Below are 14,566 nucleotides of genomic sequence, written 5' to 3'. Positions count from 1 at the left end.
CAGGGCTCCGAGGCAGCACCATGTCCCTGCCTGAAGTGAGGAGAACAGTGCCAGGCAGAAATGATTCCATCAGGGTGCCAGGAGCAAACCCCTACTTGGAGCACCAGGGAATGTCACAGCTGCTCACCCCTTGAAACACGGCAGTCCTTCACGTCCAGCCAGTTACTGAAGCAGGAGAAATTCATGGCCATTTTTCTGGGCTGCCAAATTTGGCAGACAAATTCTTCTCTTTCAGAAACACATTTAGCCAATTTGATGATAAAGCGTAGTGTGGTGTTTTCTACACTCTAGACCTAATTGAAGGTTTATTATAAGCACAATTATCACCCTGATTTATTTAAATATGATGTTTGAAACCATCAGGAACCTAATGTTCCAAAAATGACAAATATCCTGGAGTGTTAAAATAATAAGGATTAAACAATTGAGTTCCATTGACCTTCAGAGTAGATAGGTTAAAAGGGACTGCAAACAATTCTTGTAGGTATCTTTTTACTTCTTTAATATAAGCATCTTATGATGCAGTCATCTGATTCCAGGGAGCAACTTCTATAAATACTAATGTTATAATGAGTTCTATTAATGTTATAGTATTAGAAAACAGAGACATGTGAGAAATCATACCTTTAATGTTAAAACTGTGCAATTATGAAAATACTTGAAAAAAAATACAACAGCTTGAACCTTTAAAAAATGAAGAGCCTACACCCAATGTGAGTGTACCTCCGGTGGCCTTAGCAAATGAAAACAACTAATGCCAGTTAACGTCTGGCCTGTTTACTTCTAAGATGCTTTTAAGATTTACATGATTTTATTGTGTTTTGTTCCTATGGGAAATAAGTAAGCATGTGTTTCATCTTTAAAGCATATGATTCTCAGAAGTGATTCTCTTTAAAAGAGCATTCTTGTTTATGGCGTTGCCATATATACCAGATTAAATTTTGCAAGTAAAATGTGTGTTTGCCAGTAATAAAAATGTGGTTAGTCAAATGCTGCCCTTAGTTACACCACCATAACTTCTCTGTATTTCAGACAGCTACACACATAAAGTTTTTCACATTCCAAAACCATTTTTTTATGTTTTCAAGTGTTAACATATGAAGATGGGGGTAGGGAACCTCCAGTCAGGAGCAGAGAATTCTTGCCTGGATGGGATGATGAAAACCTCATGACAGTAACATCAGTAAACACTGCTGACTCTGGAGACAGTGCGGGCTGGGGAACAGGGAGCTTGCCTTGCACTCAGGATATCCAGCTTCAGGCCTGAACCTGCCACTACATCCATGGCTGCTCTCAGACAACTACTTCATAAAATGAGCTGCTGATTAAGTCTCCAGAAAATGACTGAATTATTGATACTGAACCTTTATCAAATAATGCAATTTTGTGTCCAACACGTGTGCTCCGCAGAGCTTTGATATTAAGGTGCCAAATAAACAACATGGTATCGGGCTGCTCTGGGAGAACCACCCCTGTGCATGCTCCAATCCAGGTCTACTTTAGTCTGCTTGACTCACTTTACAAATCAATATCCCCATCTGTACATTTAAGATAATGGTACTTCCTTCTTCTGTGAAGTGTTTTGAGACCCATTGGCTAAAAGGACAAGTATCATCTTTATTTTGTGACTCACTAGCGTTGCAAAAGCATCCAGACACTTAAAATTGTTGGCACTGGATTAAGAACTGGTTATACACAAAAGAAAGCCTAATGCACATCACCTTCATATAAATACACAAAAGATGTCTCCTTTGTGGCCATATTTGTTCTAAAACCTTTTGAGTATTATACAAATGAATATGTTAAAGTAAATGATCATGGAAATTCTGTCAGTCAAATTTTATGCATTCCTTTAATCTTGAAAGTAGTCTTTACGATTACTTTATACAAGGCTATACCATCATTTAAATTTTATGGCTCAGCACCCATTCAGAGTAAGAATAAAATTGACGGTTTTAAGACACAAGTCCAGATAAAATAGAGACAAGGAAATTAAACTGAAAACTGTAAGACCAGATATTGCACATAGATCCATGCAGACCAAGGGGTTAAGTGAGAATAATTGGCATAAGAACAGTTTTAGGGAAAGAAGATCTATCACTCTGCCTACATATGTCCTGGAATATTAAGAAGCAACTCTAACTAATTAGCCAGAAGAAATTCTGAAATTCTTGGATTGTGGGGCACCTAGTCTATGCTAAGGCATTGTTTCTCTTTTCACTGCAGAGATGTGAGACCAGCTTCCCACAGGGCCATGTGGATCCTTTCTTCCAAACTGCACAGGCATGAGGGTACTTGCTGAGGAGTGCTGTGTTCAAAAATAAATGTACTGATTAAACAGTTGATACATTTAATTATGTACTATGAGAATTTGCTGTGTCCGTACCTAAACTTTGCAAGCTCACGCTCCCTGAAAATTTATGAATCCCAGCTCTTCTAAAACTGAGCCTTTCTTCTTTAAAGATGTGCAGAGCAAGAACAAGGTTTAAAGATTCAGCCCTAAGACATTAATTTTACTCATGAAAGCCAGCAGATTTAGCACAGGTTCCCAGTTTAAGCCACTACATTGTCCTTTATAATTTCAATTAGAGTTCTCAGTTGAACAATTTTTTATATAACTTGATTGACACTTTATGTTTTGGATTATATTATTTCCCACAGGAATGTGGTAATTATTTCTGATACTCTAAATTACAGGTTTTTAGTGAAGTCTGCAATAAACACAATAGTATGGCAAGAAGCCAACATAGAATAATGTGATTCACAGAATAATTCTACAGCATGACAGATGAAAAGAAGAAAAATTAGAAATATACTATGAACTATGTGGATGCATCAGGAAATATACAGATAGACATTTTGGTGGAGAAGTGCTTTTCTTTTTTTTTTTAAGTATCTTCAGGCTTACTTTAGCAAGGCTGAAGTATTATGAGTTTGTAAGTGTGAGACAGGCCAGTAGGACTAGCAGAGAGATGGATCTATATATAGATTCTTTTTTTCTCTTGAAGTACAAATGCTAGCAGACTCTCTTCAGTGCTCAGATGGAGGTTACTGTTCCTGAAGTGGAGGCAGAAAAGGTACCTGTACTTCAGCTTGCAGGATCCCAGTTTCTCAAACTGTCAGTGTAGGTGAGTCTCTACTAAGAAATAAGATTCTTGAATGTAGCAAGCAGTCCAAGTTCCCTTCTGCTCCTCCTGGTCTGAAGTGCTAACAAGAAACTAAGGAGTGGGGCAGATAGCTCTGTGTGTGTGGGAAATATCTTAATCTACAACTTCTGCTTCCCTCAGAGCACTGAAAGCAGAGCCTTAAGTCTGGTCTTTCGATACCACAAGAATTTATGCCTCTAGTAAGTTGAAATTAATCTCTCGGTTATAAATACACACTGGGAAAAGGGATTTTTGGCATGACTCACAATGTCATGCCTACCTGGCTGGAAATTTCCTTGAAGACTTCAGTATTTGTATCCTGTGCAACCCTTATTTGGGAGCAGGAATGGCCAGTGATGATGTTGGTGAGTGCCAGAGACGGGTGGCTGCAGTCTGCCTGCATGGCTGCCAGCTCTGCCTGTCTCCTTCCCTGACCTGCTGGCATTCAGCACCAGCAGAGTGTCTTCTGAAGCCAGGTGGGAGAGCCAGGCCTCAAGAGCACTGCTGCAGTCTCTCCAGTACTTGTTAGCATGATATACAAGGCAAGACAAAGGAGAGTGCTAACAAATTCCTTAATTGATGCATCACCACTGATATCACACGAACCAGGAGCCCTCCAGCTTCTGCATGTTTGCTGATGACTCTGCACTCATCCAGCTCCTTAGTGTTGGCTCTTCTCCCACATACTCCACCCATAGCTGACAAGTTTTGTGCAGCTTCATAACCTCATTAATGTATGAGTCAGGGTGCTGCTTGTTAAAAAAAAAGGTGTGTGTGGTCATACAGACAATTATAGGTACAAGAGAGGTAAGGTGGTGCTGAGAACAGGACAAGAATAATTATAAAGCTATTGGACTGTGTAAATGTAAAGGTAATTGCTCCTTCCCAAAGCAAATTAAACATAAATAATCAAATAACTCAGCAGAAGTAGTGAAGTCTCAAATTAATGACAATTGTGTTTTGCACTTTCCCAGGACCATCTAGCTCTAAGAAAGGCTAACAAGAACTTTAAACTGTAGCTTACTGAAGTGTTGAATTATAAACCTGGAATCCAGGACACTACTACCCCTCCTAATTCAGGCAAGTTAACAAATGAATGAGAAAGTAACAGGTTTCAAGACTGAGTGCCTCCCAACTATAACCCAGAACATTTACTGTTAAAATTATGAGCCCATGAAAATCCAAGTTTACAAGAACAAAGTTGTTTACTGACTTGAACTAAAAGCATCCATAATTTTAATGCTGTAACTGCAGATTAAGACAATGCAGATGGGCATAATTTTCCATTCTTAATATGAGACACAACACCATGTGTCTTTAATATAGATACAACATATACATTCAGCTAGAACATTGGTTTATTCTTACATTTCAAATTCCAACTTAAGTCACTATTTTAAAAAAAGCAAGTGAGTACAAATGGAGTAAAGATCATGATGATATAAAGATCAGTCATTTAACACAATCTACCATGTTATTTGTAGGATCTACAGTGAATGAGAAGTTTTCTCTGTTAATGCTTTGAGTTAATCCTGTGTCCAAACATTTTCCCTAATAAGCATCAGATTATGTTGGCTATAAAGCTATCACTCCTCAATAAACAGACATGCTCCTGGTGGGTTTACCTCACTGTCAAAGATCTGTCAATTCATGCATCATCTCATAAGTGAAACCAGAGAACCTTTACTGCACAGCTCCTAGCAAATCCAGCTGAGCAGAGGTTGCTCATCACCTGAGAGGATTCCTACCACTGCAGCTCCTGTGCAATTGGTAGTGACTGGATGCTCCCAAAACAAGTTCACAAAACCCCTGAAGTTAATAGATCTGCCTCCCTTTAAAGAAAGTTATGTGACCTTTAATGCTCTGCTCAACTGAGCCTTCGTTTGGTGAGTCTCATTTAAATTTTATGTTTTGTGGCTCCCATTTTCTTGTAAGACAAGAAAAGAGTTCAAGGGATGGATCCTTCTTTGAAGAATTTAATACCCCATGAAGAAAATGTATTTCTAGTTAAAGAGGTATTCAAAGTTTGGGGGAAGGGAGATTTTGTAGAACTTCCTCTTGGGTTTTTGTTGGTTTTTTTTTTGTTTTGCTTTTGTTTGGTTGGGGTTTTGTTTGTTTGTTTTGTTTTATTCAATAATTTCTAGTGTTTTGTAAAGATGAAGGAGTTTTCTGATTCTTTGAAATGGACAGCGTTCTGTTAGTGATTAGACAATTATTTCCTATGTCCTTTTCATTGTAATGAGGACAAAATCAGAGGGATGGTTAAAGAATTTTGGCAGTTATTTGTGATAAAGCTTTCCATGGAATCACCAGATTGCTCCAGTGATACTGTAGTAACATGGTATTGCTTGATTTTCAGTAAGACCCAATGCAGCAAATGAATCACTTGCATATGTGTTCATAAAAATAAATAATTCCTAGGCTGACTCTGCATACTTAGCCTCAACATAACAAGGTCAAAAAATTAAGGCATGATGAAGTGTCTCACCTGAACTGGGCTTTGACATTTTGGCTTACCTTAGTTGTTACTACTGAAAACTGTAAGTACAAATCAGCATAAGCAATAATTCCAAATGTAAACATTTTCAGGGACAGGCCATTAGTAACACTTCTTTTCCCACTGTGTTTCTTTATTTAGTTAGGGTTTTTTTTTTAGTCAATTTAACATAAAATCACAGATGCCAAAAGGGAATTCAGAGTGCTGGAGAAAGATGTCTAAACCCCTTTTGGATTAATTTAGTTATTTTCACTTTCGTTTATGACTAAATTCTTTATAGATTTAGATATTTAGATATTTTCAGAAAATGCTGCACACCATGGGGGGTGTTTCACATTGCCAATCAGGAATAAACATGGGGCATAAATGAGTTTCTTACACCTTCCTCACAGACTTACACACCTGAGGCTGAACACCTCATAGACTGATTTTCTTTGCTTAGTATCTAAATGTGAAGCCCTTTCTTGGGGCTCTCTTCTGCATATTTTTGTGGCTACACAAGGAATGGGTTACCAGGATTAAAGGTTTCCACAAACTAAAATAATTCACATTCCTCCATCACTTCCTTCACAGTTGTTGTAATCACCATGCTCCAGAAACCAGACAACTTGAGCAGACAGGAATGAAAGACTCATGGAGTCATACAGTTTTTTCAGCATTAACTGATTTATTTTCTTCCAAAATTTAACATTATAGTTCATCTGAGATTTTTTATCTCATTCTTTTTCCTAGTGCTTACTACTGATGTCTGTTTAATGTAAATTTCTGCCTCTAACTTCCTGGAGAAAAACAGCTACTCATAACATTTGCTTTTTAACTTCTTGTATTGAGTATTGACTGCTTTTGAAACAGGCAAGTAAAACTCTGTATTAGCTCTTGTCCAACAGAAATTTGATGCAATCCCCTGCTAAACTGTGATTTAAATATTTAATATTTTTATTTAATCATCATCTTTTTTCTGCTCACAGGTGCACGACTTGTTACAAACATTAAAAATATTCTGGTTTATTTCCAGTATTGGGGCACAAGGGTTCCTTAGGAAAAACCCAATGAATAATCAATTACCTTGGAAGGTGTCTCTTGATTTAGACTCTTTCTCCAGATACAAAAAATACTAATGAATTGGGATGAGATAAACACTGTTTTCATACTCACTGACTTAAATATTGAAACTAGTTTTCTTTTTAAAAATAGTTCAACATTATTGTAATTATTAATACCTCAATAGTTTTCTTTTGAGAAGAAGTTAACATATACTCAGCCTAGAAAACCTCAGAAGCCACAGATTATCATTTGTGTGGAATCTTTTCAGCTTTTAAGCTTTTTAATGCCTATTGTAGTGAAAAAACACAACATTAATCTCTCAACAAAAATGAATTTGCAACTAATAAGGGCAGCTGCGACAACTTCCTCTTTCCACACTGTAGTGTGACTTCTTTGTACATCCCTACTTCCTCATTTCAAACCATCTGGTTCCATATGGATGTGCTTAGGTAGTTTAGCTTAGCTAAATCTCACTGCAAGAAACAAAATTGGTCTAGTTATTAATTTTCACTGCTCATCTCACCTCTGTCTTTCCAGTGCAGCTTGTGGATGCAAGAAGTCAATGTCTCACTGCACCTATGCTGCCTCCACATCCAGGATCTGTGCCACTATATACAGCAGCAGTTCCATTTTGATTAATATTTAGGTTGGATTCATGATCTATAGGTTGGACTTGATGATCTCAGAGGTCATTTTCCAACAAAATTGTTGCCGTGATACATGGATAAAAAAAAAAAAAAATTGGGTTGCTATGGTATTAAAAAAGTTCATGGAAAGCCTGCCAGCTACTCAAAGCTGGGTTTTATTAATTAGAGTTACCTTGATTAAAGGCTGGCTTCCAAGGAGCTCCTGTGGATAACAGGCTTAACTTTAAGCATATGATTGATCCCATTACATTCTCTGGCTTTAACTGGACTGCCCATAAAATTAAGCCTATATTTAAATGCCTTTCTGGATCAGAACCCAAGTCCCTTAGAAGAGCTCAGGCTTAGAGCAGTGGTACCTTACTTTATGATGACAGTACGATTCAAGTAACTGATGAACATACCTGTTTTCTCCACATTCTGTCAAGCTGAAAAGCTGTGGAATTTTGCTTACACAGGACCTGCAAACATTGTCTCCCACAGGTAACTGGGAATGCCATTTCATCAGAGCTTGTGAACAAGTGCTCAGCCCGAGTTAGTTACTAAACCAGGACAAGACACACGAGTGAAGATACAGCAACACACTGATGCAGCCATCCTGCTCCAGTGCTGAAGCAGGGTTTGCATCAGTGTCTCGAGGCAGCTGTGCATTCTTTGACATATTATAATAACCAAAAATGGCATTGTCAGTCTAATTTAGACCAATCAAGACTTTTCAAATTGTGCTCGTTATGTAAGACTATGTTCGCCAAATTCTTGCAATTGCAAAAAGAAGAGTGGAATATAAAGAGGATCTAATGTCTGGAAAAATGGGTGATTAAGAAAGGTTGCATAAAATTGACAATTTTAAAAACATATACTCTTACCCTTCTCGTTGGAAAATAGTCCTAAAACAGTCCCCCAGGCTCTTGTAACTGGTTGGATCAGTTTTCCCTCTTTGAATTTGGAACCTAAAAAAAATACAATTTACATCACAGCATGAGAAGTCAGGGATTTTAAGTCACTTTTAACTTTCCAATTATTATATAAAAGGAGTTTTAAAGGGTTTTTTTATGTCTCCGATTCATTATTATATACTGTTCCTGATATACTTATTAACACTGTTTTCATAGAAGCTGTTAAATCAAGGAAAAATAGAGCTTTAGTAGTAACTTTTTTTGTAGTTTATGGAACTCACAGTATAGCTATCACCTTTGACATTTACACCTCTTTCTAGTTGTTTGAAAAATAAGCTGTTAACCCTGTGCCTGATCCAAAGCCCACTGAAACTCATGTGAGTGTTTGAGTCAAACCCTGCTTTTGAAAATCTGGAATGTAATGCTATCGTGTGTTGCTCATTTTTATATCTGACACAATTACAACAAAAATCAAGCAGAGACATGATCAGATATTAGAGCACCATTCATTTTTCATAATTCAATAATAGGATGAACAATAAAAGCAAGCAATGAATTATTCTAATTGAAACCTTATTTTCTCTATTCAAATTTTGAATGACAATAAAAATTTCAACATGAAGCTTGTGGCCTTGAAAGGAAAATCAAGATTATGATTTAAGATTGTAAACTTCTTATTGTTATGATTTATGGATAGCAACAGTGAGTTTAACAAACTATATTATTTTACTAAGTATCTCAGTTAGAGGATCCTATTTCTTTCAGTTTAAAAACTGCAGCTGGCACATTCAAGTAAATAGAATGGAGATATTTAGATTAATTTTTAGCAACATAACTTCTTTTTAAACTGCTGATTACCAAATAGCATTAAGAAATAAAAAGATTATTGCTGTTGTCAATTCCAGTCTAAAATAGCCCTACAGCAGGCAATCACTATACTGGTTTTATCCCTGGTTACAATAATATTCCTGGTTTCAAGGAATAATTCCTATTACAGTCAAGTACACCACTTGCCACAGGTACACTGCTGTTCTGAGAAACATCAATTGTTACTTATTCCAATCACGATACCGGATCTCATTTAAATGAGATAACGAATCAAGGCATTTTTAACTCAAGGTTAAACAGCAATTTTCTCCTCTCTCACAGAATTCAGTAAGGTCAAGTCAACATTTGCCTTGTGGCAAAAGGCATTAATTGTTTTGAACATCAGTATTTCTGTGCTAACAAAGCTTAAATTTTCTTCGGTTTGAGAAAAAAAAAATTGAGTGATGCAATTCTTTAGGCAATTATGAAGGCAAGCCCACACCTTTTTTAAAACAGTTAGAAGGAAACAGAGTCCCTCCATAGTCCTAATAAAAGTAGTTCAGGCACATCTGGGATCTCTATCTGGGGTAACCTCTTTTATTAGCACAAGAACTTGCTGCCAAGTTGGCAGAAAGAAGAATGCTATTCAATAGGCTTACACTCAAATAAGAGCTGGTGCATAACATTTTGTCTGAAAAGATCCCTTGGGAAGGCTAATAGTTGAAAAAAAAAAAAGCCTCAATGCCATCAGCATAGTCCAACAGCAGTACCAGCTACAGAAGCTTTTACATTGTGGCAGTCAAGCAACCCAAATTAAAACAGTTTCTATGCACATTTTAATGTATTTAAGACTTGATTGTTTATACACCTCAGCTCAAAATTAAAAATGCCTTTCTTTTTCTGAAAGAAAACTTGCAAAAAACTCACCCCATCCTTTCTCAAAGTATTTAAAACCAACATTTTCTTAACGCAAACTCTTTTCCTCGAGTTTCAAGATTTGGCCTCTTTGTAAACTCAAAAAAGTATCACTGTTTCTAAAGCACCCTTTGAATAATGCACTTTGGTCTCTTTCACCCTGCAAGTGCTCAGCAATGTCCTACTTGCATGTGTGTAAGGCTCCCCACTAAACTGTGCATGCAAAACTGTTTGTTGAACTGGGGCTTTAATTGCAGAGTCACAGTGGATCCCAACGACATAGTGAACATATTTATATAATTCTGTTTAACAGCTTACACACTGGCAACTTCTCAACTAAATTTAAATGATTCAATAAAAATACGTCTTTTATAGCAATAATGTAAGTAATGGCATAAGAAATGCAATAATTCTGTAGGTAATTTATGTTTTATCAGATGAAGGATAACCTCTTACTAAAGAAGTTAAGTCAAAGAAGCTTTACATTTATTTCACATATTTGTTTTAATATAGATAAGACTTTAGTGTTAAATGAGTCCATTTGTTACACTGAGTCACACAAATAACATATTCCTTCCTTTAGGGTTTTTGGATCCATTCCTTCCCTAGTAAATCTATTTTACAGCTTTAACAGCAATTCTAAAATACATGCCAATTATGTGCTTCAACCTAGATCTGCCAATTGGGTTCTTTGATTCAGAATTGCTTGCCTCAATAAAATCATGTGTAACTTTTTAATGAACTAACTAATTGATCACCAGCACTTGTTATAAGAAGCTCAAGGAAGAGCTGAGAAAAAATGTTTGTTTGTTTTCCTGGAGACAGCAGTGGCAGCCTCTATTAGTAGTCAATAACACAGAGGAGCTAAAGCATTCCCTTAAAGAAAGCCCCAACCTGGCCTGTTTTTAATGATTGTTTAGAGGAATGAACACAACTGCGGGATATGTAATGGCTTTCTCTGCTTCAAATCCGTTCCTCTCTAAAAGCACTATAAAACCACTGAATTTCATGCATTTTTGAAAGTTGGATGGCTGCCTTGTATCCTTTCAGCTTTTGCTAGACCAAAAAAGATAAATTCCCCTCTAAATACCATTGGAGCACTAACTTCTGATCTAATAATTTTGAAGTGTGATGGCAGGCAGCCCTCAGTGACATGCTGAACAGCCACATGTGCAGGGATGCTTTCCCAGGGCTGGAATGGACGGCCTCCTACTCACTACCAGCATCCAAGAAGTGTCAGAAGTCACTGGACACTCCAGTACATTCTGTGTTTACTGCAAGCTTTATCACTTTAAAAATGAGCATCAGGCTAACTTTCCTCCCCTGTCATTTTCCTGCTTCTTGGCTTTCTGGGCAGAATGCGGTGGTGCTGAGCACCAAGCTGCGGGAGGCACTTTGCACCCTGCATCGCCTCTTCCTACCTGGGACCAGCCAAGGCATTCACTGCCTGCCCCCTTGGCTCCTTGCAGTTCCCACAGCCATCTCCCATGCCAACAGGGACATCACATTTTCTTTTTCTGGCTTAGAGCAGCAGTCCAAAGGGCTTGGTCTTCCATGTCCCCTTTGAAGGAACAGTACCTTTGCAGTAGCTACACTAGATACCAAAGTGCCCTGAAAATGTTTAAGAGGACATTAGTGTCCTTCACTGTTCACTGCAGAAGACACATGTTTGGGATCTCTATAAAAAGTGGGAACCATGTAAAACTATTTGAGGTTTTGGGGTCTGTTCAATAGGCATTGAAAACTGATGATCTAAAACCATGAAAATATTTTAACTTACCCACACTAAAACTTCTACTTGTGAAAAGAATAAACCTAAATTATTGTTATTTTACTAGCATGAGAGAGAACATTTTTTTATGGTTATAACAGTCCTTGATCAATAAGTCTCAATGGGCTCTGAAATTCCATAATGTAGAAGATGCTTGAGTCCTTTCAGCAGTTCTCTGAATCACTTATCATTTAGCAGGTGATCCATCATGTTGTGGAGCAATGACTCTACACAAACACATGCATCTGTTTCCAATGCCTAACTCACAGTCCTTGTTGTTTTTTTAATAGCCAGCATTTCATTCTGAGTTCAATAAACTCCTCAGTCCAGATCATGCTTTTCTGATCCTATTCTTAGTGCAAAAATCCTCTAGGTAATCTTTTCTAATGGAATCGGTATCTATAGAAGAACAAATAGATGCATGTACTTCATGAAAAAAAGATTCTCTCACATCCCTCTATAATTTGCTAAATGTTTTGTTCATGTTTGCTGAATATCTCATCAAAGTTTTCTTGTGCTCGTCTGCTACTACATTATCCAGATATTTCGTGTTTAAAGCCTGTTTACCACAACATTACCTACGAATCCTCCCCATGTTACTTACTGATCTGGCTTGGAGAAAGATCTCTAATTTGTATTGACATTGTTTTAGTCATCTTAAAATCTAAAAGGAAGAAATCAGTATTTTCATATCTAGATTGAAGCCCATAGTGAGCATTTAAGACCCAGTGGTGCAGGACAACCAGAATGTGATATGGAGCAGTCTAGACTTGTCAGATTCTTGCCACTGGGTTTGCAAAGACCCTCATGCATAAATTCCAGAATTTCTTGCTGTTTTTATGCAGCACTGCTGACTAGTTTCTCAACCACAGAGTTCAGAGGGAAAGAAAAACACTGACTCATAGCACCAAGCTTTATACCAGGCTGCAGCTTGCCAAGGAGTGGCAGCCTTAGCTGCATTTTCCTTCTCTGCACATCTCAGTAGGATTTTATCATACCTTCTACTTGGTTTTGAATACAGCTCCTAACATTTCCATTCATGGTTGGGGTTTGTGCAGTACCAGAGCAAATCAACTTGGGAACTGACGCATATAGATGCTATAAAGAAGATAATTACATGGCATAACAACAAAAAAAAATTTAAAATATCGGCTCAACTTTAATTTTAAAACAACTTTTAAATAAATGTACGGTCCTTGGAAAACTGAAAACATGTACAGCTTCTGCACTTTCTGTAATTCCCATGATTCCAGACACTCCTAACTGTATTTACCACACCCTCATATGTTGATAAAAGAATGTATAGTCTGAAGTTTTATATAAATATACATTATTTAACAGTGAACATACTTCTAATAAAATAAAATAACTGCATTATATTTTTAAAATATTTTGATTTTTTAAGTTAAACATTTGTTCAGGTGTTACCATGAGTGATATCTACTGATGCCTAAATTTCATGCAGAACTTTGGACTGGAAAATGGACCTCAATAATATAATTTATTTCACTTTTTGGCTCAAGTTCTTTGCATTGCTTATGTTACTTACAGGATAATAACTAAGTTGAGAGTATAATTCTGCCACTTATTTTAACAGTAAATCATAGGAGCTGTTAAAGAGCTGAATATTACTTTTCAAACCAAAAAAAGCCCAATTATTTTAAGCAAAAGATACAAGTTTTGCTACTGCAGAAGTTCATATTTGGAGTGTTCTAGTATTGCTATGATGATTATTTAAGTGTGCAAAGCATATAAGAATATAATAAAGTAGTAATATAAAGAACAGGTAAAGAAGAGAACTTCTTCCAGTTATTCTCCATACTAGGCATAGATTTGTCTCAAATCTATGGTAATTAGATTTTTGTAGCTGAATTTTCTTACAGTTTATATTTACCTTAAAGAAAAAAATCAGAATCATAGATAGGGAAGCATTACTAAAAATTATTTCAAAATTCACCACAATAAATTTAATTTTGTTGGAATTAATGATGCTTGTTAAGTTTATTCACCCCTTTGAATTTTGGAGGAATTTGTTGGGCTTTTTAACCAAAAAAAAAAAAAAAAAAAAAAAAAGAATATTAATGGAAATAATTGTAAGGATACCCTGAAAGGTTTCTCTGCAGAGTTTATTTTTATATCAGTTAGAACATCAACTATCAGCTATGATGGTAAAATAAAAAACTGATTTATATATCTCAGAAAACTGAGAAATGGATTATTTCTCGCATTTACAAACGTGTTTATCAAACATTGCATCTCATAAATGTGTCTATTCCACACCTGATCTCTGACTTATTGTAATCCAGATCTGTTCTGTCCTCTTGCTATCTGATTTGTACTTTGAGAAAAATACCTGAGAAATTGCCATGAAAAATAAATAAATAGGGCAAAAAGAGGAACCACCACCAGCAGATGAGAAAGGAGCAACTGCCCACATCTGAATAAGGGCACATTTGTGGCAAAAGTTACAGCTAGATCAACAACAGACTTGGCAATTTACAGCAGAATTTATATGGAACACACTGGCTGTTCTGATCAAACTGGACCCAGTAAGATCATCACCACCTGTGGCCTCCTTTTAGATTGGCTAAAAGCAATTTATCTAAACCCTCACAAAACACTTGGTCTGAACCCTTTCAGCCTTGATGATGAGAACTTATTATCCATAGCTTACTCTAAACTTACAATTTTTAACAATTATTTTCCTTGAATGAAGTGCATCATTAAATACAAAAAGCTATGATGTCTTAAACGTGACAAAACAGCTTCTCTCAGCCAGTTCTCTGAATGTGACTCTTAGACCAGAGAAAAGTACACTAATCAGAAGAACCTACTCTTTCCTGTAC

General features: G+C 36.6%; 1 protein-coding gene across 1 annotated transcript in view; it reads right to left on the bottom strand.

Annotated features, from left to right (window-relative positions):
* SLC25A21 (solute carrier family 25 member 21) overlaps positions 1-14,566 on the bottom strand; it is a 233,941-nt gene that overhangs the window by 50,115 nt on the left and 169,260 nt on the right. Inside the window, exon 3 of the mRNA XM_084207172.1 lies at positions 8,198-8,281. Coding sequence (XP_084063298.1) covers positions 8,198-8,281 — 84 coding nt within the window. The remainder of the gene's footprint in view (positions 1-8,197; positions 8,282-14,566) is intronic.

This window comes from Fringilla coelebs (assembly GCF_963513975.1).
Source record: "Fringilla coelebs genome assembly, chromosome: 6".
Lineage (NCBI taxonomy): Eukaryota > Metazoa > Chordata > Aves > Passeriformes > Fringillidae > Fringilla > Fringilla coelebs.
Note: the sequence above shows the minus strand (reverse complement) of the source record. Positions and strands in the feature narration are given on the sequence as shown.